Genomic DNA, 21326 nt, shown 5'->3' on the forward strand with positions numbered 1-21326 from the left:
CTAAAGTCAAAAAAATATTCTTAAACACTTTGAAATTTATGACACATACCTTACATAATAACATTTAGTTCGTCGAATTAAACGAGTTCGATTTTGTAAGATTGCAAGAAAAATCGTCACAATTAATTTGTGGTTTAGACAATAAAAATTTAAAACTGTATACAATAATATATTTAATTTGAATATAGGTACATATTTTTAACAAGATAATTTCAATTTCAAGCCGGTGTCGTCCTCGGGGACAGAATTGTCTTAATTGAGCTTATTGTGCTCTAGATAAGGCGTGGTTGGTGTTTACACTGTGAATAGTACATTGGAGTGTATAGTACGGTCAACAAGTCATGGCCTTAACAAAAACAGCTGTAAAAAAGCGCAAATTTAATAACAGGATTTTGTGTATTTTTTATTATTTCCTTCCCGAATGAACAATGCGCAGAAGTTCAAAAAACCTAACTTCAGAGCGACCACGACTCGTTGACCGTACTGTAGTTAGAGTTATTTCAATTCAATGTGCACTGTGCTTGTGCTGTGCAGTTAGCGTTTCATTGCTTCTTTGTCCAACACTAGTTCGAGTAGAGTGAGTCAGTTATAGTCGGTCTCTGGCTCGCGACACACGGTAGCTCGTCTACACACCGTACTTTGAAGTTTATATTCAAACGTAAACAAATTATAATATATTAGTGTTTATTTGTATTTACATGTGCGGAAAAATATTTGATTTATCGTTTTTGTTTATTTTAAAATGTATATCAATCAAATGCAAAATAAATAGTAGTGCTGGGTAAAAGTGATAATCGTCATTAATTATTGTTTTTCTCGTCGGTTGTTCGAAAATATCTCGAGCATATTGCATAGTGAAGGGACCAGTTTATTTTTTTTTCTACCGTATATTTGGGATTTCGCTGGATTAACAATTAACTATAATTTCATGCTGTAATTCCAATAGTTTGTGAACAATGGGAAAAGATTACGGTGAGTTGCTGATTTTTAAACTTAACTTATAAATCTCGCGTGCAGGTAATTCAATTAAGCTATATTTTATTTGTATGTTATATTAAGTGTAGGTATCTATATACAATTTCTTAATAATTCAATTTACAAAGCTAAACTGTATCAAATTATTTAAATTACTTTCATAAATGAGAAAAAATATGAGAAAGTAAGAACACATGACTATACATTATTTTTAAAAGAATACGAACGATATAATATGGAAGCCGTCGTGGTGTAGTGGCACAAGGGTGTGACTGTAACGACGGGTGTGGGTTCGATCCCCAATCGAAGGAATTAATTATTATTTATTAATGTTTTTATTTCTTCGTTCTGGCACCAAGGCAAAAAGCCCGGCGCTGAGCCCCGCCACTCAACGATCGTAAACTATTGTAGCATTGAAGGTAGTAAGTAACACTGAACTAAAGTACCTCGTTCATTTATATTCCTGTCTTCATCACAATAACCTGTAGAAGTTGATACTTATATCACAATTTTACATAGAATTTATGTATAAATAAATCCATACAAATCCACACATTTTTATGTAAACAATCAATTAAAAAATAGAAATAGTATTGATTAAATAGTAAATGCTTTGTGCTCGTATTGTGGGGCGAGTAATCCTATCCTAACCTTATCTATTACTTTAGAGTTCTGATGAATTGCTAATATTTAAAATATATACCTACTTACCTTATATCTTATATGAATTTTCTACTTTCGAAGCTCAGTGAGGCGGCGTTTGACTATATACGCGATGACTGTGGGTTCGATCACCACTAAAGCTAGTAAATTATTTTCATTAATTTATTTGCTTTAGTGAGGCAAAGTGTGGTGTGGAGTTCCACCACTAAACAATGGCTCGAATCCTGATGAAAAGCTTTGAACAGACTATTATGTACTATTTCTACACAAAGTTCCCTTTGTCTTCTATATTATATGAATAAAAAAAATTAGTCGGGCCTCAAAACTACTCTATTTATTTTTGGTCGCACACACAAATTTTACCATAAGTTTATTGATATTGCTCACTTTTAAGAGTAATATTTTTACCGAAATATCGAAACTTGAGTTAGTATTAAAATCCTTTAATCATAATTACTTGGCTCTACTGAGTTATTTAAAGCTACACTTTTTTTAGCAAACTTTTGCCGTCACCTTATTAGCATGATAAAGTATTTCTTCACTGTTTATATTTGTTGTTATTTTTTTAGCTTACACTGTATCCTATATTTATACATATAGGACAGTCCGTTCCTATTAAAATACTTACGTTCCGTTCCGTGCTTTGTCTCGAAATTGAAGAAATGGAATTATTAAACAGTTTCATTTCCTCAAGTGGTAACAGCATATAAAGAACTATATGTATTCCAAAACAAACGCTAATTTAAGAATTTGAGATCAAGTTAGGGTTATTTAGACAAATTAAAGACAAAAATCAAATTCTTCTTCAAGATCTGTACAGTAGGATAACTCCTAGCTGTAAGTTATGGGCTCATGCTCATGTACGGACACACTGACACTGGCTGACTGACTCTGACACTGGATCCACTCCTTATTATGTCTGTCTCTGGAATAACTAAAATATATCTAATAACAAAGGACGAACAATTTTATGTAAATCCGTCTGTATACTGTCCAGTACTGGTTCTCGTATTAATTTATTCTTATTACAAAATAGTAATCTACAATAGCTCTAGCTTATGTTGAACGGAGTGTGTTAACACTAAGTTCCCTCTGCTTACCCTGCTTTGTGCGAGATACAGACTAAAAAGAATATAAATCGCTTTAACTATATTTAAAATGATAATATATAAACACTATCATTGCAAAATATTTAGTGTTGAAAGAATGTGTCACAATATCGTCCTTGACCACACTCGATATTTAGTGACTACTGCCAACTGATTGCGGCAATTACGCAGCCCTGTGCGAAAGTTTACGCATTTTTATTAAAATTCAATTATTTTACTTAGAAATTAACTATGGTGCCCTTACATAATATACATAGTATCTTTACAAATATTTTTTTAATATATGGAGTACTTTAGTAAGTCACGGTTTATAGTATTTGATTGTATTAAATTAAATTCAAGTAATTTAATTAAATACTTAACCTTGTTTTGAATTATTTTTGAGGAAAAATCACTTAAAACTCTCCTGTGGATCCCTGACTCTAAACTCTACTGTTTCTATTTATTCTCTACTCTCTAGTTTTATACTAAATAAACGTTACGTGATGATTTGTCCCGGTAGTATTCCTCGATAACATACTATTGATTGCCTTTCAACTATAACCACGGAGGTTTTCATTCTTATATTTTCTTTAAACTTCGAAACTAGATCAGTTAAGAAATTATGTTTATTTTGAAAGCGACTGACGTACGTAAAATATAGTTCGTCATATTATAGGTTTAGATATATATATATATACATATAATATATTTACTCGTATGTCCGTCGTTCTCAGAGCAACATAACGTCGCGCACATAATCGCTATTTTTTTTCCTCATACACAATTCATACATTTCCAATAAGTACTTCTTGGAGTTCCAGTTCTAATTGGATTGACGTTTTACTCTTAATCTACTTTAACAAGGTACTTGTCTATATGTAAGTCGACAAGACTTACTTATTGCAGTAAACAAAGCTGATGCTATTGTTTTATTTCTTCATGATAATCAGCTATATTATGGTAGAGCAGTCGTAGCGCAGAAGCCCGGGAGTGTGACAGGTGGTGAGTTCGATTCCCCCATTCGATAAAATGAAATATTTTTCATATCTTCGCTTTGGTGTCGAGGCAAGGCACTCAACACTTAATAATAACGGAGTGTCTTAACACTACATCCCCTATGCCATCCTTAAAATTCAAGATACTAAATGCTTGATGTTTACTTGGAGCAGATGTAACATTTCGCATTATACGAGTTCGTTGTGATTTCAATTTCTATTTAAAAGAATTATTTTTTTAGCTTTACGCAGAGGGAACCTGGGAACCTAGTGCCAAGACACTCCATTTCCATTAAGACATTTCCTTTACGCACTTTCCACCTACATTCTGGAAGCATGGCGAGTTGAGTGGCGAAACTTAACGCCGCAGGAATCAAACCAAGATCAAAACCAAGAATGGGTTGATTCTTAAAATAAATGTAAGATTATGATATTTGGCTTTAATTAATGCGAGTCTTAAATTTCTTAAACGACTTCCTACGCGATGTATATGAAATAGTCTTTACTTATATACGACTACGAGTTAAACTAAAGACAGTGTAGTTTAGTGACGTTATCTCGCACACATATTTGTCGTGCTCGGTCGGTTTCTTAATCTCCTGGTTAAATTTACCTATATAAAGAAAAGTTTAAAATGAATACCTAACTATCTATATAATTATTAATAATGAAATTTACTTTAAATAATAGAATGGTGGTTGTTATTAATATTTTGATTGTTTTCTGCGATATCTAAAGTTATAAAATATTATATAATATTAGTATTACCAGAGTTAAATAATTGTTGTGTTTTGAAATTTAAAATGAATTGATATTACTAAATAACAGATTTATATGAAACAATCGCTTAGGTAATTTAATCTGGCGTGTTAATGTTTTTGATATTATGATGCATGAAAGGTATTGTATAAACCGAATGTATTTATTTAGATTCAATTAAAAAAAAAAAAAGTAATAAAATGCTAAAATTTTATTGTCGATTATGATTAATAGATTACTGCCTTTTGTTTTTTAATATAGGATTAAGTATTTTTTAAATATTGCAATTTAAATTAAAATAGGACATCGAGTAGAGGAAACATTGCTTCTAATTTTATATTGACATCATCGTCATGATTTTCCAAAAATACATTTACCACATCACGTTTACGTGGACTGTTTAAAAATAAATAAACTATAAAACTAGGGCCGTTTTGGCGCAGAAGCACAAGTGTGTGACTATCAACGCGATGGTTGTGGGTTTGATTTACGTCCGGAGAATTTATTTTTTTAATATTTTCATTTCCTGGCCCTCCTAACAAAGCTAAGCGAGACGTTGGGTTTCAGCACTAAACACGGGTAGAGGGAAACGGAGTGTCTTAACACTATATTTCCTCTGCCTACCTTGCTAAATACGAGATACAGTGTGAAGCTAAAAAAACTGTAAAAATGTATAAAGATAAACCGATTATTTTAAAAGAAAAACACTATTGAAATACTTCATGAGCACAAACTCTGCTTAGTAACGCCAAGAGTTACATCACCAAATGTAAACATACTTGATAGGTACTTGCTATAAAAAAACACATTATGTCATTTCATTCATAGAAAACATTTAGTTAAAGTAGTAATAATAATAACCTAGCGTTAAATCACTCCGTTCCCCACTTTCCGTTGAATTCTGAAGGCATTGCGTGTTGAGTGACGGAACTAAACGCTGTGCTTTACCTCGACCTCGAACCCGCAACTAGTCGCTTCTACAGTCACGATTTATGCGCCTGCGCAACTACTGGCCTAGGTTAATCTTCATTTAAATTTTCACTTATAAATCGAAACCACTGCTTTACTTCGGTGATTAAATTTTACATATGACCTTGTCCCAGTTGATTCGAAGACGATTCATTGTTTTAAAAAAGTAGAATGATTTAAGATCACGATTATTTATCTTTGTTTATCGTAAATCGATATTTTTTGCTAATAATTTTATTTTTCTAAACGTTATTTTTGTAATTATCCATAGAATTAGCTAAGTTGACTCTAAATAAATAATAAATGTTTATTTGCTGTTGCATATACTTAATTAAAAAAATGTAACAGGTATGTGATTCACCATATTTCTGGTTGGCTATGAAATTTATATTTTTTTCATATCGTTTATTATATTAAAATCGAATGTGCTTATCAATCGCTCGACAAAGATAAACAAGCACTGGTGTGCTATCAGCCATATTTAAGTCACTTTACTGAAGTGCGTGAAAAGAAAATCCAGTGAAGTATGATTACATATCAAAATTTACATTATTTATGGAAACTTTTGAAAATTGGATGAAATATGGGTTGTTGCGGTAATTGTTGTGTTCCACCTAAAGAGTCAAGTAAGTTTTAGGAAATGGTCTCTTATCGCTTCCAAATATTTAACAAAATGCTTGAAGAATTTATATTTGTAATTTCGCCTCCATGGAATTATATTTAATTGAAATCTTGTTTTACTTAAAGAAGAAGAAGAAAACTTAAAAGTTAACCTTTAACCTCATTAATTAACAATTTCCTATTAAATTAGCGGTTATAACCGCCACATACCTTTAATTTTTTAAGAAAAATATTACTATGCATGTAAACAAAATATGTATGAATGTGTTGTATTGTTGGAGAAACGCGTCCTTCAATATGATATGGTGATGATTATTTAAATTTAATTGAGATTGATATATTGATTGATTTAGAAGAAATTAAAAAGATTTTATTTCTTTACGCAATGTAATCATTGCCTCGTTTTAAATCATTAACCCTTACAAGAAGGAAATGGAATTTCATATTTAATTAATCACGTAATAGTAAACATTAATTAACATTATTTATTTAAATAATTGTTAGTTAACTTTCTTTACACCTGTCTCCTGCACATTGTGGTATAGACAGAGAGAAGTAAGTAAATGACATGGTTAACCTACGGTTCAATTAAAGATTACTTTGATCTGCAGAAACTAAACGCACTCTGATGAATAAGATGAAGAAAAAATCTTAATATTCTCCCAAAAAAAAAAATTCACCACGTAAATTTTGAAACGGTGGCATCTCATACTTATTTATATTTTGTTTTTAAACCTTACATTTCTAATATTTTTTACAAATACTTATATTGTCTTTTATATAATTCCAGGAGAGCCAATACGATATGATCCAGATTTCAGTGGCCCCACACGCAACCGCTCTTGCACGGACATCGTCTGGCTAATCATCTTCATCCTCTTTTTAGGAGGATGGGGCTACGTCGGATATTACAGTAAGTATTACATAGATCTTATACATGTAATCTAAATATAACTATGATTCTTAAATGAAACTATTTATATATTTCCATGAAAAGTTACTGCCTGTAATTTCATTGGCATCGACTTTATGATGCTGTTAAACTACTTCTATATCCCACTCGCTGTTCGCATATAAAAATCTCCACTCAATAGGAGAATGAAAATGTTTATTCGAGAGGTTTTCCCGTCTACACGTACACGGAAAAAAAAATCATAGATCGATATCGCTATTACCATTTATTGATTATCCAATTTTTAGATATACTTTTTTATCCAAAATTTTGGAAAAAAAAATCTACAATCTTCTTATAGTATAGATTTCGACTACAGTTTTTTTTTTCATTATATTTAATGTTATAATACCAAATCTAACACACAAACTAATGTGTATTTTTAGGTATGACAAAAGGCAACGTTGAAAAACTTTTAGCCCCAATTGATTCAAAAGGCCGGCGCTGTGGACTAGACTCTGGACTGGAAGACAAAAAATATTTGCTATTCTTCAATATAGTAAAATGTCTTTCACCTGGCACACCTATAACGGGATGTCCTACCACTCAAGTAAGTATATTTATTTATTTTAATATTTCTTCTTCTTCTTCTTCTTCAGGCAGAGGGAACCTAGTATTAAGACACTCCGTACCCCACTGCCTGCCGAATTCTGGAGGCGGAGGCGAGGCGGAACGCGGAACTCAAGGCCGCGTTTTACCTCGTTACCAGAGCGAAGAAATTTCAATATAAACGTAAATAAATATTTCACTTCCTCGAGTGGGGATCGAATCCACAACCGTCGCGTTACAGTCGCACACTGGTGCCGCTGCGGCCTTATTTTATTTTTTTATCTTTTATACCAATGTGGGCAATTACTTATCATGACCTTACACATTCCGAGTTTATAAATTCAATTATAATTAATCTTATTTACAACATTGATAAGTGTGGTTTTTCTCGCGTGTTTTTAAACAAAGATAAAGTAATTACTTGTTTTATTTACTGTCCTACTTGACCTACATAGAATAATGTACCTACCTATTTACCTATACCTATTAAATAGGTAAAAATCGGTAGAATATCTTTAAGCTTTTAAATAAAAAAAGCAAAATTTCTTTATTATACATACTTGTAATATCAGTGTTGATATTTAATTAATTATTTGAACGTATAATTTATTTCATATAATCAAGGAGCTAGCAAAAAAAATCTTTTTACTTAATAAAAGTGATCATTTAATTTGAATATGTGTTTGTTTCTTTGTAGGTTTGTGTATCCCAATGTCCAAGTAAAACAATATTGTTTGAAAAAGAATTACGCTTAAATCCAAATTCATTTGAGCTCATTCGTAAAGACATGGTATGCAGCGACGAAGTAGAGAATGTCCAAACAATGACTCCCGCTCAAGCGTTACAGTACATTCAAGAAGAAAAATGTGCTAGTTTTATATTACAAAGTCAACCAGGTGAGTTCTGTAGTTAATATCATCAATTTTTTAATTTGTATTATTTTACCTAACTTAAGACCACCACCCAACATCCCCCCCCCCCCCCCCACCTACGTTTGGTTGATATATTTTGTTGTTAAATAAGTGGCATGATAGTGTTCAAAGAATGATTGTGCCGCTTCATCTAACACGTGCAAATAGAAACAAATAATCGCGCTTTAGTGTTGTACCGCTGCATCGGGGACCTATCGAACCTGCAGTGTAAAGACACTTCTAAATCTGGAAACGGACTAATCAGTAGCGGGAATAGCGGAGATACATGCGTTCGTGATCCAAAAAAGGCGCAGAAGTCTTTGCTGAACAGCGCCACCGCCCTCGACTCCTACATAGGCTGGATAGCGGCCAGCTGGGTGACTTTCTTCACAAGAAATGAAAGAGAAACTCATATTGTAGGTAGCACGCGAATATATTGTGCACGTATATGACTTGTCATTAATATTGAGACGATAATCGCATGCTCTCACTGTCACTACTAATTTAAAAGATTTTGTATAGACAAAATTTACAAAAACAACGTCACCTAACCCACGAATTGCTTAAGCTTACAAAAAACACCAATAGCCACTATTTTCACAATAAATTTGAACATTAATAAATAGAAATTTGCGAAATTATAATCCTAATGATAATAAGCATAAGCTAAATCGTATAAGGACCCTATATGTGCCTGAACCAATTAATGCTTGCTTGGTATACGGAACAGTGCTGGGTCGGTGCTTTATTAACGTCACCGCAACTATGGAGGTGATACGGGACGTATCCAACGGTACACTAGACCTGGTGGAGGAACAGGTGGTTCAGCAACTCTCCAACTTAGTTAAATTCAATCAGGTAGTGTATTGCCATTATTTTTGTTCTCATTTTATGTTAGTCCTGTCATAATTAATAGTTTTATGTAAGAGTATATTCCTTTGTGATATGTAAATAAATATTATAACATTTCTAATTATTAGAGTAGAATTTCCATCAGTAGACTATAATAATTTTTATCTGTGAATTTATTTATTTATTTTTATTTTAATATTTTATTACACCATAATTGATATTAATTAAATAAAACACAAAACTAAAAAACAAACATAAATTAATTTAAACAAAAAACAGAATAAAAATATTTAAACATTATAATTATTATTAAAAAAATATATATTTGCTTATATCTAACAGGTTAAAGAGGTTTTTTAATACAATTTTTGAAATAAAATACCACAAAATGTATTTTAAAGAATGTTTTCTGTATTAGCTCTCGTCGCAAATAGTGCAAGACCTAGTCCAGTCGCGATGGTACATGGCAGGTGCCCTAATAGGAGTAGTAATCTTATGCTTCATATATATCTTACTGCTACGATGGGTGGTGACGCCCGTGGTTTGGACTTCCATTGCTGGTTTATTCGCGCTGTTGGGATTTGGTGAGTACCCCACCTTATTTTCTTTTAACTCTTGAGTGAATAAATATATTTAAATCGACAATACCTCACCTACCGGCAACACCTACGTCGCTATTATTCTTAGAATTTATCTATCCATTTTTTTATTATAACGATTATTGTAATTTTAAATGACGTCATTCCCTAGTTTCTATTAAAATTCTTTTGTAATCGCACAAAACACATATTTAAAAAAGTTTGAAAGCAATCTTTTTGATATAGAACTGACAGTGTAAAGACAATTTTAATCATTAAACACACATTGCGTTTTACATTAAACGTAACGTTAGTAGATACTTATCTCATTTTTTGTTTCCTTGCTACTTATATAGAGACTACTACCTTTATATAGAGACATATTTATATTAACATAGATAAATAAAAACTAAAGTTTTTTTTTTTAATTAAAAAAAAATGAGAAATGTAAAACTTAAAAGCACTCCACGAACTATAGCAGAATAGGCAGAGGAAACTGGATTCTTGTGTTAAAATACTCAGTTTCCCATTAGAACACTTCCGTTCTCCACGCTTGCGCCACAACTGGCCTAAAAATATGTAGATAATTTCACTAATACCTAATATTTTAATTTCAGCTATGTACCTATGTTACAAAAATTACGAATATTACAAAGCTAATCCTGTCAGTTTGATACAAACAACAAATCTAAAAGGATACGCTCAAAGCATCTTCGCCAAACACGAGACATGGCTGGCGCTGCTCATCATACTTGCGGTTGTGTTCCTGATTCTTTTCTTGGTTATAATATTTTTGAGGAACCGCATAACTATAGCTATAGCATTAATACGTGAAGGAAGCAAGTTAGTAACTATTTTTTTATATAAATATTGAGATTTTTTCTTATATTATTTGTATCATGTGAAGGCTGTCGCGGTGCAAAGGCGCAAACGTGTGACTATAAACACGACAGGTTGTGGGTTCGATTTGCACTCCAGGACATATTATATTAATATATTCATTTCTTCGCTTTAGTGCTCAGGCAAAGCGCGGCCTTAAGTTCTGCCACTCAACTCGCCGAATACAGTGGAAAGTGGAGAACAGATGAATCTTTAACACTAGATCCCAGGTTCCCTCTACCTTCCTTTGTTATGTGCAAGGTACAGCGTGAAGCTAGAAAAAAAATATAATAAAAGTCACCGCCGTAGAGCCCCGACACGTAGGTACACAAGGACACGTACGTATCTGCCTAAACAACAATTATAGCTCGTATTCCACTAAGACTGGTATTTATATTATCATAAGGATGTTAATCTCCACATAGTCAAAAATATGCAGTGTTTCAACATCCAACATTACCTTAGAGACTGCAGTCTCTAAGACAATAGAAAAATTAAATTGTCAAAATTATTTAATTTAAAATATAATTAATGAATTTAATACAAAATGACCACAGATATTATTATACATTATATTTCTCATATTAGACATTCATGGCACGAAAAACAAAAAATAACAACGAAAGGTCGTTGTTATTTTTTGCCTGTCGGTATTCTATAGAATGCATTTCGAAGAGTGTGCAGCAGCGCTGCATGACCTGGTACCCTCTTCTCCATTTCATCTGCGGGGCACTAGACGTAGGCTGGGATTTCACCCTTATGTCATCGATATTCCACCTTTACGTACGCAGCGCTTCGCCTCCACTTTCTTAATGCCAACAGCAAAGTAGTGGAACTCCCTGCCTGCTGAACTGTTTCCCGCCATGTATAACCTGGCCCTCTTTAAAGAACGAGTGAATAGGCACTATCTAGGCAAGCATGCTGCTCCTTCGTTCGCATCGTCACTTACCACCAGGTGAGATAGCGGACAAATGCTTGCCTATCTACAATAAAAAAATAATAATAATAACAAACACTAGGCTGTTAGTGCTGTAGACAGAGAAATGCATTATATAATATTGAGCCATATTGTTTTTCAGAGCAGTCACAGCCATCAAATCTACAATACTATTCCCACTATTCCCGTGGATATTCCAATGCGCTATAATTGGTTACGGTGTCATAGTCCTCATGTATTTGTTATCGATTGGAGACTCTGTGTTTCAAGTTGTCAATATGAAAAACGACACTTCCTGCGACTGTGGAGGACTTTATTCTGAGGTATTTAAATATATAATATATAAAATAATAAATATTATACATTTTTTTCAGCTTAATTGTTGTATCCCGCATGTAGCCGCAAGCTAAATAGGCAGAGGGAGGGGCTAGTGTTATAACACTCCGCTCACTTTCAGCCGGATTCCGGTAGCCATTGCGTAGTGAGTGGCGGATCTTAACGCCGCGCTTTTTCTCGCCAAATTTTAATTATTTAATTTCATCTAATGTCAACCTGTTACGTTTACTGTCACACGCTTGTACCCCTGCGCCACGATTGGCCTCTCGTACTAAAGCATAATATTTTTTCATTGATTTGACATTATTAATTTTTAATAACTTCAAATTAGTAATATATCGAGATTAAATTTTAAATCACCATTTCTTACATTCTAGGAAGGAGCCACTTGCAACCCTACAAAGTTTATATCAAGCTGTCACGACACCCAGTCAGTTGGTGGGTTGTTGCCCTGCAAGCTAGCATCGTGTCACTTCACTGGTATCGATAATCCAAATAACGTGGTATACATGCATCGTAAGTATAACTTTTTTTTAGCCCAACGTTATATCTCTACACATAGCAGGGTAGGCAGAGGGAACATGGGAACTGGGAATCTAGAGATAAGACACTGTTCCCCACTTTCTGCCGAATTTTGGAGGCATTGCGCTGACAGTTTCCACCTATCATAGACGAGAAGAAATTGTTTAGTTTTTTTTTAAATGTAGGTAACTATTGCATATACGTTAAGTATGTATTGATAAAAAAAACAACAATAATTAAATACACATAGCACAATCCGTATTTTAGACCAAATAATTCTATTAGACTATACTAAATCCAATTTAATATATTAAATTGTTTACAGTCGTCAATCTTCTTGGATTTTTCTGGACAATGTTCTTCATCAGCGGCGTCGCAGACATGATGCTCGCGAGCACCTTCTCCACTTGGTACTGGACTTTCCACAAAAGAGATTTACCTTTCTTTACTCTTACTTCAGGAATTTATAGAACAGTTCGGTAAGCGTGTCCATTCTTTATTGTCTTCTTAAATTTACTGTGCAATATAACTATTTTCCCGTCTTGCACCAATAAATATAACGTAAGGGCAAGGCGTATTATTACTTAATTGTACCGTAAATCATTGTACTACTGGTTTCTCTCTCGGTTTGCGCCAAGAGCATACTATATTTATCAATACATATTTCATAAAACATATAAACATGTCCAAGATAATACAAATGTATTTCCACTTAGCATTTTATAAGCTTATACGACTGGAATAAATTATATATTTTTAACGGAACTTTAGTATTAAATAATTACTATTAATTATAATTATAATAAAAAAAATTATTTTATTTTTAGATATCATTTAGGAACAGTCGCATTTGGAGCTCTTATAATAGCAATCGTTAGAGTTATAAGGGTCATACTCGAATATATCGATCAAAAAGTGAAAAAGTTCGACAACCCGCTGTCAAGATGCATCATGTGTTTTTGTAAATGCTTCTTCTGGTGTTTGGAGAACTTCTTGAAATTTGTAAATAAAAATGCATATATAATGTGCGCGGTGCATGGAAAGAACTTCTGCAGAAGTGCAAACGATGCCTTCTCTTTACTTATGAGGAATATTATAAGAGTTGTGGTCTTAGATAAGGCAAGTATTCTTTTTTTTGTATAGGTTTTTTTAGCACTTCTTACCTCCCACGTTGTGTGTGACAGTCAACGAAGAATCAAATGAAACATGACTTAATTTCTATCTTTTATACATAGAATTGTCCAGTTTAAAATATAAAATTGGTATTTATGTTCATAAGATTCTGTCTTATAAGAAACAATTTGGCCAGAATAAATAGTAAACCTACTTGAACACCTTTCCAATGATTACTTAAAACTCTCTCTAATTAGATTAAAACTCTCCTAAATCAATAATTTCCAATTACAGGTAGCAGATTTCATCTTCTTCTTATCGAAAGTATTAATTTCTGTCGGCGTTGGTTTCGCCGTATACTACTTGCTTGCTTGGAACTACGTGTACGAAGTAACCCGAGGGGAACGCCTCAACTACAACTACGTGCCAGCCGTTATACTGAGTGTTGCGACGTATCTCATATGCACTATTTTCTTCAATGTGTACTCTATGGCTGTGGATACATTGTTTTTGTGTTTCTGTAAGTTTTCTTGCTTGTAAGTTTTTATTATAGTAGTGTAGGAAGCACCTGCAGCTCCTCTGGTGTCAGCGGTGATCACTTACCATCAGGTGCCCTTGTTTGCCTTGTTCTTTTCATAAAAATGAAGGAAACTTACTGTTAGGACACTGTTCTCCATTTTCCGCCCAATTTTCGAGTCATTGCGTGTCCAGTTGGGAAACTCAATGCCGCACTTTGCCTTTGACTAGGCGAGAAAATGAAAGTAATTTTTGTGAGGCAACCATGGAATAATCTATTACCACCACCACAGATCATCCATAAAAAATAAGTTTCATTAAAAAACAGACGCCTGCAATTTTTCATGTGTGGAAACACATGTGTGGATGTACCCTGGACTGTAGCCCAAAAACCTCTTTGGAGTTCCTCTCTGGACAGAAGGAATTAGTAAAGTTCCATTCCGTTTCCAACTTCTACGCTCTTTTTTTAATGTATTATAAATGTTCTATTCTTATTTCAGTGGAAGATTGCGAGAGAAATGATGGATCGCCAGAGAAACCTTATTTTATGTCTAAGAATCTTATGAAAATCCTTGGTAAAAGAAACAAAAAAGTAACGTAAATTCAACAAGTGCCAAATAAAAAGAACTTCACTGAGTGACAAACTTTACTTTACAAAGATCTTTTTCGAATATACCAAATTATTATTTTAGTATACTTACTAATTTTTAGGATTTAAATAAGGTGATTTATATGCAATTTATACAAGACAGTATTTTAGCATATATTTAAAAATAACGATAGAAACTAAAAAGCAGATTCAAAATAATATTATTATTGTAATATTATTTTCAATAAAAGATTCCTATCATAATAAAACTACATTTTGAAATTTTTAATACAATTTATACTTCGTTTGTTATTATATGTACTTTGCTAGATTTTTTCTAATATTTATGAATTATGATGGATATACAAAGTGTTCTAATGTCGGTTATATTGAATGGCATTATGATAATTATTTCAGAATCAAGTCATTTTCTACATTTTATTGTAATAATTTAATATTAAAGAGATTCTATAAAATACATAGTTTTACTAATACTATCCACTATAAAGACAATTCAAAGGTCATTGGTATCCCGTATACAGAAGGAACATAATATTAAGACACTTCGTTCTCCACTTTCCGCCGAATTCTGGAAGCATTGCGTGTAGCGTGGAAGAACTCAACGCCGCGCTTAACTTCAACACCAGAGCGAAGAAATTAAAATATAAATTTAAATAAATATTTCATTTCCTCGAGTGGAAATCGAATCCACAACCTGTCACATTTACAGCCACACTTTGTGCCCCTGTGCCACATCTGCACTCTGTATACATTTTAATTAATTAATTTCCAAAATATGGAAGGTAACTGTAAATTTTGAAATGTTATAGTAAAAAATTCACCAGCATAATAAAACAAGACTAACATAAAAAAAGAAATTAACAACAATTCAGTATAACAGTTTTAATGTTCATAAATTGAATGTAAAAAGAAAAAATTACTCTTCCATTATTTCATTCAATCTATGCTGTGTTAAAAATGCTACATCCAACATGGCTTCTGAATCAAGTAGTTCCTTTACATCACTATATCTTAAGCTTTCCTCGTAGGCAAACATTATGCTTGTGTCATCAAGCATCATTTTTGAGGCCACCAGTGCTGCTATACAATTTTTTAATCTAGCTATAACTTCCCTGTCGGATCTGCTAATTGGCTGAAAATTCAATTAAAATTAAAGTAAAATTCAAATTAAAGTGGCCGTCCTGGCGCAGCGGCACAAGGGTGTGACTGTAAAGCGACGGTTTTGGGTTCAATTCCCAACACACGACTGTGTCTTAACACTAGGTACACAACAGGGTAGGTGGAATGATCTGCCTACCCTGCTGAGTGCGGGATACAGTGTGAAGCTGATTTAATTTTATTTTTAATTTAATACATTAAAACATTTTAGTTCAAATTTAATTAAAGCTTAGAATAATTAAGTTCCAGATGTTATATTTACTTTTAGTTACTGAGAATAAAAAGTAATTAATTGTTTTGAAGTAACTTCCATTGTTTTTTTTAAATTAAATATTCAAATAAAATTTAATCAAACTAAATTGGCACCCAAATGAAGAAATGCAAAAAAAGAAATGGCCTATCTGAAAAATTAAATTTTTAATACGCTATATTTTATTTTTACCAAATATTTTACAATGCTAATAAATAAAAGAAAGTATTTTCACAAAATGCTACACTAACCTGGAGTTCATTGTTATCAATTTCATCATTATTTTCCTCAACAACAATGTTTTGTTCACGTGGACTGATCCATATATACCCGTTATTGCCAATAATTATAGATATGCCACATGGCAAGTCGTGGAAATGGTTCTTTCTTCTTTTAATGAGAGATGGAAAAACCTTTACTAGTATGCCTTGTGATAACTAAAATAAAAGCATTGTTTTAAAATTCTTGTATTAAACAAAAACCTACATATGACAGTGGAGACTATTATCTAGACTAGGATACCAAACGGATATCAGACACCAGAGAGATTCCATGAATATTGATTAATACATATATGGTGTTTGACTAAAAGATTATTTATAAAATAAAATATACATGCAAATATATTTTATTGTATATATTTTATTTCAGAATTTCATACTAATATATTTTTAAAACTCTACTTCATGCATTCAAATATATTCATATATGCAAATCTGGTTAATTGAGGTTCTACAGTATTTCACTTTATTACAGTTTAATTTAAGTGTGGTAACATCTGTTTATTAGCATGATGGTTGTGAGTTCAATACACAAACTAGCATTTAATTATTTTTATTTCCCTTCTCTGTTCAATTTATATATATCTCAGTTTATATTAGAAAGTGTAGATTAGAACAGATAGATAAACATAAGCTAGCACACACTAGCTTGTCTCTGCTCTATCTTGCTATGTGGAAAAAAAGTAAAGTTCTTAAAGAATATAATATAACAAAATATTATTGAGTCTTTCTGTAGATAATAATAATAATATATATAAAATTAAACTTTAGTACATGCAAATAACAACTATTAAATCTTGAAAAAGGTATAAAAAGCTTTAACTTACTTTGCCATACTTTAAACTTCTTGTGTGTAAAGATAAAGAGCCATCAGAAAAGAAACTCTGGACCTCTGCACTAATCAGATCACCTTCACATAAATGATCACGCATCATTTGTTCATCTTCAGCAGATCTACGTCTCTATGTAAATTAAAAAGATAACCATTATAGAAATGATGATGAGATATAAGGGAAAGATATAAAATGTTTGGTATAAACTTTTTTATTGAAAAAAAAAAAGAATAAATTGATTTAAAAAAAACAATACTTTAATTACTGTATTAAAATAAATTACAATTGAATGTTTACACATCTGTTGCATCTGAGAATTTAAACAGGAATTCATTTGTATATTCACAGAGTATGTGGAATATTTTGGAAATACTTCATACAATTAATAATAAACTCAATAAAAAAAGAATTTCTTACCAGCTCTCCTCCAGGTAAATTGACAGCTGATAATTGCAAGATGGAATCTAGACGAGAGTTTGTTTCTATTTTCCATCTTTTCTGCTGAACTTCTAAAACTCTGCCTACAACAACATCTCCTATTTCTCCAACATATCTACTTTTAAGAGGCTTCACACAAATCAATTTGTTAACTTTTTGCATTACTCCAGCCACTGAAGATTTGATACAGTCATCTTCCACGTAGGTACCATGGCCTCTAAAACCAGATATTAACCAATATACTACATATAATTATAGGAAATACTTGGCAGACATTCTAAAACGACCACCAAGTTAAAACCAGCAAGTTCAAATAATTTTCATATAATATACATTTAGTTTTTACGAAATGTTTGTTCCACAGGAAACCAAAATTTGTAGTTGTTTTAAGCTTACCGCATAAAATCTTGCATGCCACTAATAACCTCTCCCGGTGTATAGAACCTCGGTACTTCATTATTAGGATTAACACAATGATTAACTCTTTCAGAAGCTAGGCGTATTGTTACATGTTCCGTCATTCTTACCTATAGAATTTTCGCTTAATTTTTTTACAGAATTAATTGCAATTTATGAATATAAAACTTGTATATAAAACGTAAATAAATAACATAGACAAGAATGGTAATTGGTAAGTACCGACTACCGAGTATAATGACAGTGACAGCGTGAATATCTATGGCTTGAATAGAAAAAAATAATTTATTTTTATTACTTATGGTTTTTAGGCGTGCTTGTAGAACACAGTTTACTTCATCGAACACATGAATCACGATGGAGGTTAGTTGGTTATAGACACAATTAAACTTTAGGGACTAGATTAAAAAATTTGTAAGTTTAATATTGTAAATTAAAATACGTTTTTTTACGTCACAATTACATGATTCTTGTTTTCTCCCAATATTTCCAAACGCCATAACAATTAACGAACTGAAAAAAAAGGTGAGTAGATAGTGTTAATGTATACAAAAAGAGACCACGATATTTTTCGATCTGATAGAAGCTAAATAGAAAATTTTACAATGTGATTCTTTAATATTAAATTACAGCAAGAATTTTTTGTCTTGGTTTTTCATCAAGATAAGATATTTCTTACAACAAAACTGTCTGGTGCTTTAATTGTTGTGCAAATTAAATGTATTTTGATTATTTTTAATATAGATGTATCGATATTTCTTCGATATCATTTGACATCAGTACAGCATTCTTTGAATAGCTGTCAACTGTCATTTATTAAATTTATTCTTGTCAATGTCATGGACCATTATTGTGTTGTGTATGTGTTCTTCCAATCCAAACATAGAATTTAAACTTTAGAAAATAGACTGTAAAATTTCACCTGAATTTAATTTATCTCTGATTTATTTATTGCCGTTATAAGGAACAATAATTATTTGTATAAGTATAATAATGGCAGTTAACGCTGCTCCTATAACCGCCACTGATAGTTTATCACAAGCTTTAAAAGCTAATATTATACCGAATCAAGAATACCTGCTTCAGGTAATACTAAGTGAACATTTATTTAAGCTTTTGATTACAATATTATAAAATTAACTTAAAATATTATTTTTTCTAAAAATTATTGTTATTTTCTTTTTCTGTAATATAGGGATCTGTGTTAGATTCAGCTGTTGAAGTCTTGCTTCATAGACTTCGTGGTCTTTGCGATAATGTCGATGCTGGACCGGAAACATTTGACGACCAAGAAGTGTGTTTTATATTAAGGGACCCTAATCAACAGGTAACACAATTGTTAAATTTAATGAACTAAGTACTCAATGTAATAATTACTTCACAGAGACATTGAAAAATGTTTTTGAAAGAAGAAACTACTCAGTATTTCATGGATTTCCCATACCATGCCGGTCATTGTCTGGCCATAATTTTATAAAATAAATTTTAACAATTATATGAATAACATTTGATAACCGTTAATGTAACCAATTGTGTTATTTTCATATAAATTTAATTATTACAGGCGGCACCACTAATGTTAAGAGTAAGAAAGGCACTTGATGCTAGAGATATGCCATACCAGCTGCGATACATTGGGCAACCTGACCTTGGAGATAAAAACAGGCCTACAGTAGTGAGATCTAGCTTAGACATAGCCTGTAGTGGCATGCTTATTGAATTCTTGAATGAATTAGGTTGTAGAGTTGATTTTGAATATAGTGTAAAAGGTATGTTGAATTTGATCATTATTAAATTTTAGTTTATTTTCATAGTATAAGTATTGGGTATCTCATCAGCATAATAATGCTTACTAATTAATAATAATGTGGTTGTAATTTATATGTTAGAATCTACTGGACCAACTGATAATTAGAATTTGAGAAATCTTAGTAGAGAAAGAAAAGAAAAATATAAATATTTCCTTATTTATCCAGAAATAGCAAATTCTTTTTTGCCCTTGTGGCTGTAGTGATCAAATAAGAACTATATAAGAAACTTTCATAATTAATAAAAGCTTTAAATTGTAAATATATAATGTTTGTTAATTTCTCCTCAAATTACAGGTTACATGTTTAGAAAAGGAAGGATGAAGATAACTGTGGCAAAAGTTTTCAAAATATCCCAGAGCTCAATGCCACCTGAACCAATTTCCCAAAGCTATCTAGTGGAATTATCAGTATGTATCAGATAAACATAGTAAAAGAATTTTCTGTATGTCTATCATGCCACAGCACCTGACTGTTAATTTGATGGTTGTGGATTTAATTCCCACTCAGAGGAAAAAAAAGAACAATCAGATGCTCTGCCTCCGTGCAATCATCTCAGTTATTTTTTATAGGGCATTAAAAATACAGTATACATTATCTTATAACCCAATTTTATCATAGCTGTTAAATAATTCCAATTTAAATATAAAATTTGAATCTACAGCCATGGAGCTTCCAGTCTTACAAGGTCCTACTGTACTATCGCTTGTTAATATTTAACTGTCACTTACAATAAATATTTGCCCAACTTTAATGGGTGAAATTTAAGGGGTGCGTGAGGAACTAGACTAACTAGATTTTCTTTGTCCACCTGCTGTATACGAGATACTGCGTGAAACTAAAGATATATATTTTTACAGGTTTTAGCACCGCAAGGTCAAGATGCAATTGGTGAGGATATGCGCGCTTTTGCCGACCAATTACGACCTCTCGTGCAGCTTGAAAAGATAGATTACAAGAGGCTCGGACACATGTCCGTCACATAGCCCATGTTTCTTACTTAGACTGGATTTACACTTACTGTACATGTATTAAAATTGGAGTTGGCAACTAGTCACAATACAGCTTTAAAACAGTATGTGTTAATTCTGTCTCATGTGTGTATGTTCCCATTACACTGGACTCTTAAACTTTCTACTGCATAATTTAATGAATTTATGTAGTTTTCAAAATATATGTAATAGCTTTCAGTATTTCTCATGATATTGTGATGATAAATAAAAACAATATAGCTATCATAACATAAAAAATATGAAATAAAAATAGTCAAAGTTGTGTTGGTTTCTTTTCTTTACCATAAGATTAAAACTTAC

At 32.0% G+C, this 21326-nt stretch overlaps 3 protein-coding genes across 5 annotated transcripts; 2 read left to right on the plus strand and 1 right to left on the minus strand.

Moving 5' to 3' along the window:
- The first annotated feature begins 564 nt into the window (after window positions 1-564).
- Ctl2 (Choline transporter-like 2) lies at window positions 565-15283 on the plus strand. Of its 3 annotated transcripts, none has more exons than XM_085193548.1 (13): window positions 565-972; window positions 6864-6986; window positions 7412-7575; window positions 8272-8470; window positions 8675-8901; window positions 9756-9921; window positions 10533-10758; window positions 11874-12054; window positions 12445-12583; window positions 12915-13068; window positions 13417-13712; window positions 14001-14222; window positions 14719-15283. In XM_085193548.1, exons 1-13 carry the CDS (start codon window positions 957-959, stop codon window positions 14817-14819), a joined length of 2214 nt encoding a protein of 737 aa, XP_085049674.1. In that variant the 5' UTR covers window positions 565-956; the 3' UTR covers window positions 14820-15283. The 3 variants fall into 3 exon arrangements, with proteins under 3 accessions (XP_085049674.1, XP_085049672.1, XP_085049675.1); XM_085193546.1 differs by lacking the exon at window positions 565-972 and adding an exon at window positions 5907-6078; XM_085193549.1 differs by lacking the exons at window positions 565-972; window positions 8675-8901 and adding exons at window positions 5910-6078; window positions 9216-9343.
- A 412-nt stretch (window positions 15284-15695) lies between these two features.
- Window positions 15696-18430, minus strand: Rrp4 (exosome complex component Rrp4). Its single transcript, XM_085193550.1, has 5 exons — window positions 18185-18430; window positions 17768-18005; window positions 17345-17479; window positions 16488-16673; window positions 15696-15960 (listed from the first exon to the last, which is right to left on the minus strand). Exons 1-5 carry the CDS (start codon window positions 18307-18309, stop codon window positions 15745-15747), a joined length of 900 nt encoding a protein of 299 aa, XP_085049676.1. The 5' UTR covers window positions 18310-18430; the 3' UTR covers window positions 15696-15744.
- A 619-nt stretch (window positions 18431-19049) lies between these two features.
- MED18 (mediator complex subunit 18) lies at window positions 19050-21286 on the plus strand. Its single transcript, XM_085193551.1, has 5 exons — window positions 19050-19291; window positions 19401-19532; window positions 19770-19974; window positions 20311-20423; window positions 20874-21286. The coding sequence occupies exons 1-5, from the start codon at window positions 19199-19201 to the stop codon at window positions 20997-20999; spliced, it is 669 nt and encodes a 222-aa protein (XP_085049677.1). The 5' UTR covers window positions 19050-19198; the 3' UTR covers window positions 21000-21286.
- Window positions 21287-21326: the final 40 nt, after the last annotated feature.

This window comes from Heliconius melpomene, chromosome 11 (assembly GCF_056956725.1).
Source record: "Heliconius melpomene rosina isolate 202511_hmr_F chromosome 11, ASM5695672v1, whole genome shotgun sequence".
Taxonomy (NCBI): domain Eukaryota; kingdom Metazoa; phylum Arthropoda; class Insecta; order Lepidoptera; family Nymphalidae; genus Heliconius; species Heliconius melpomene.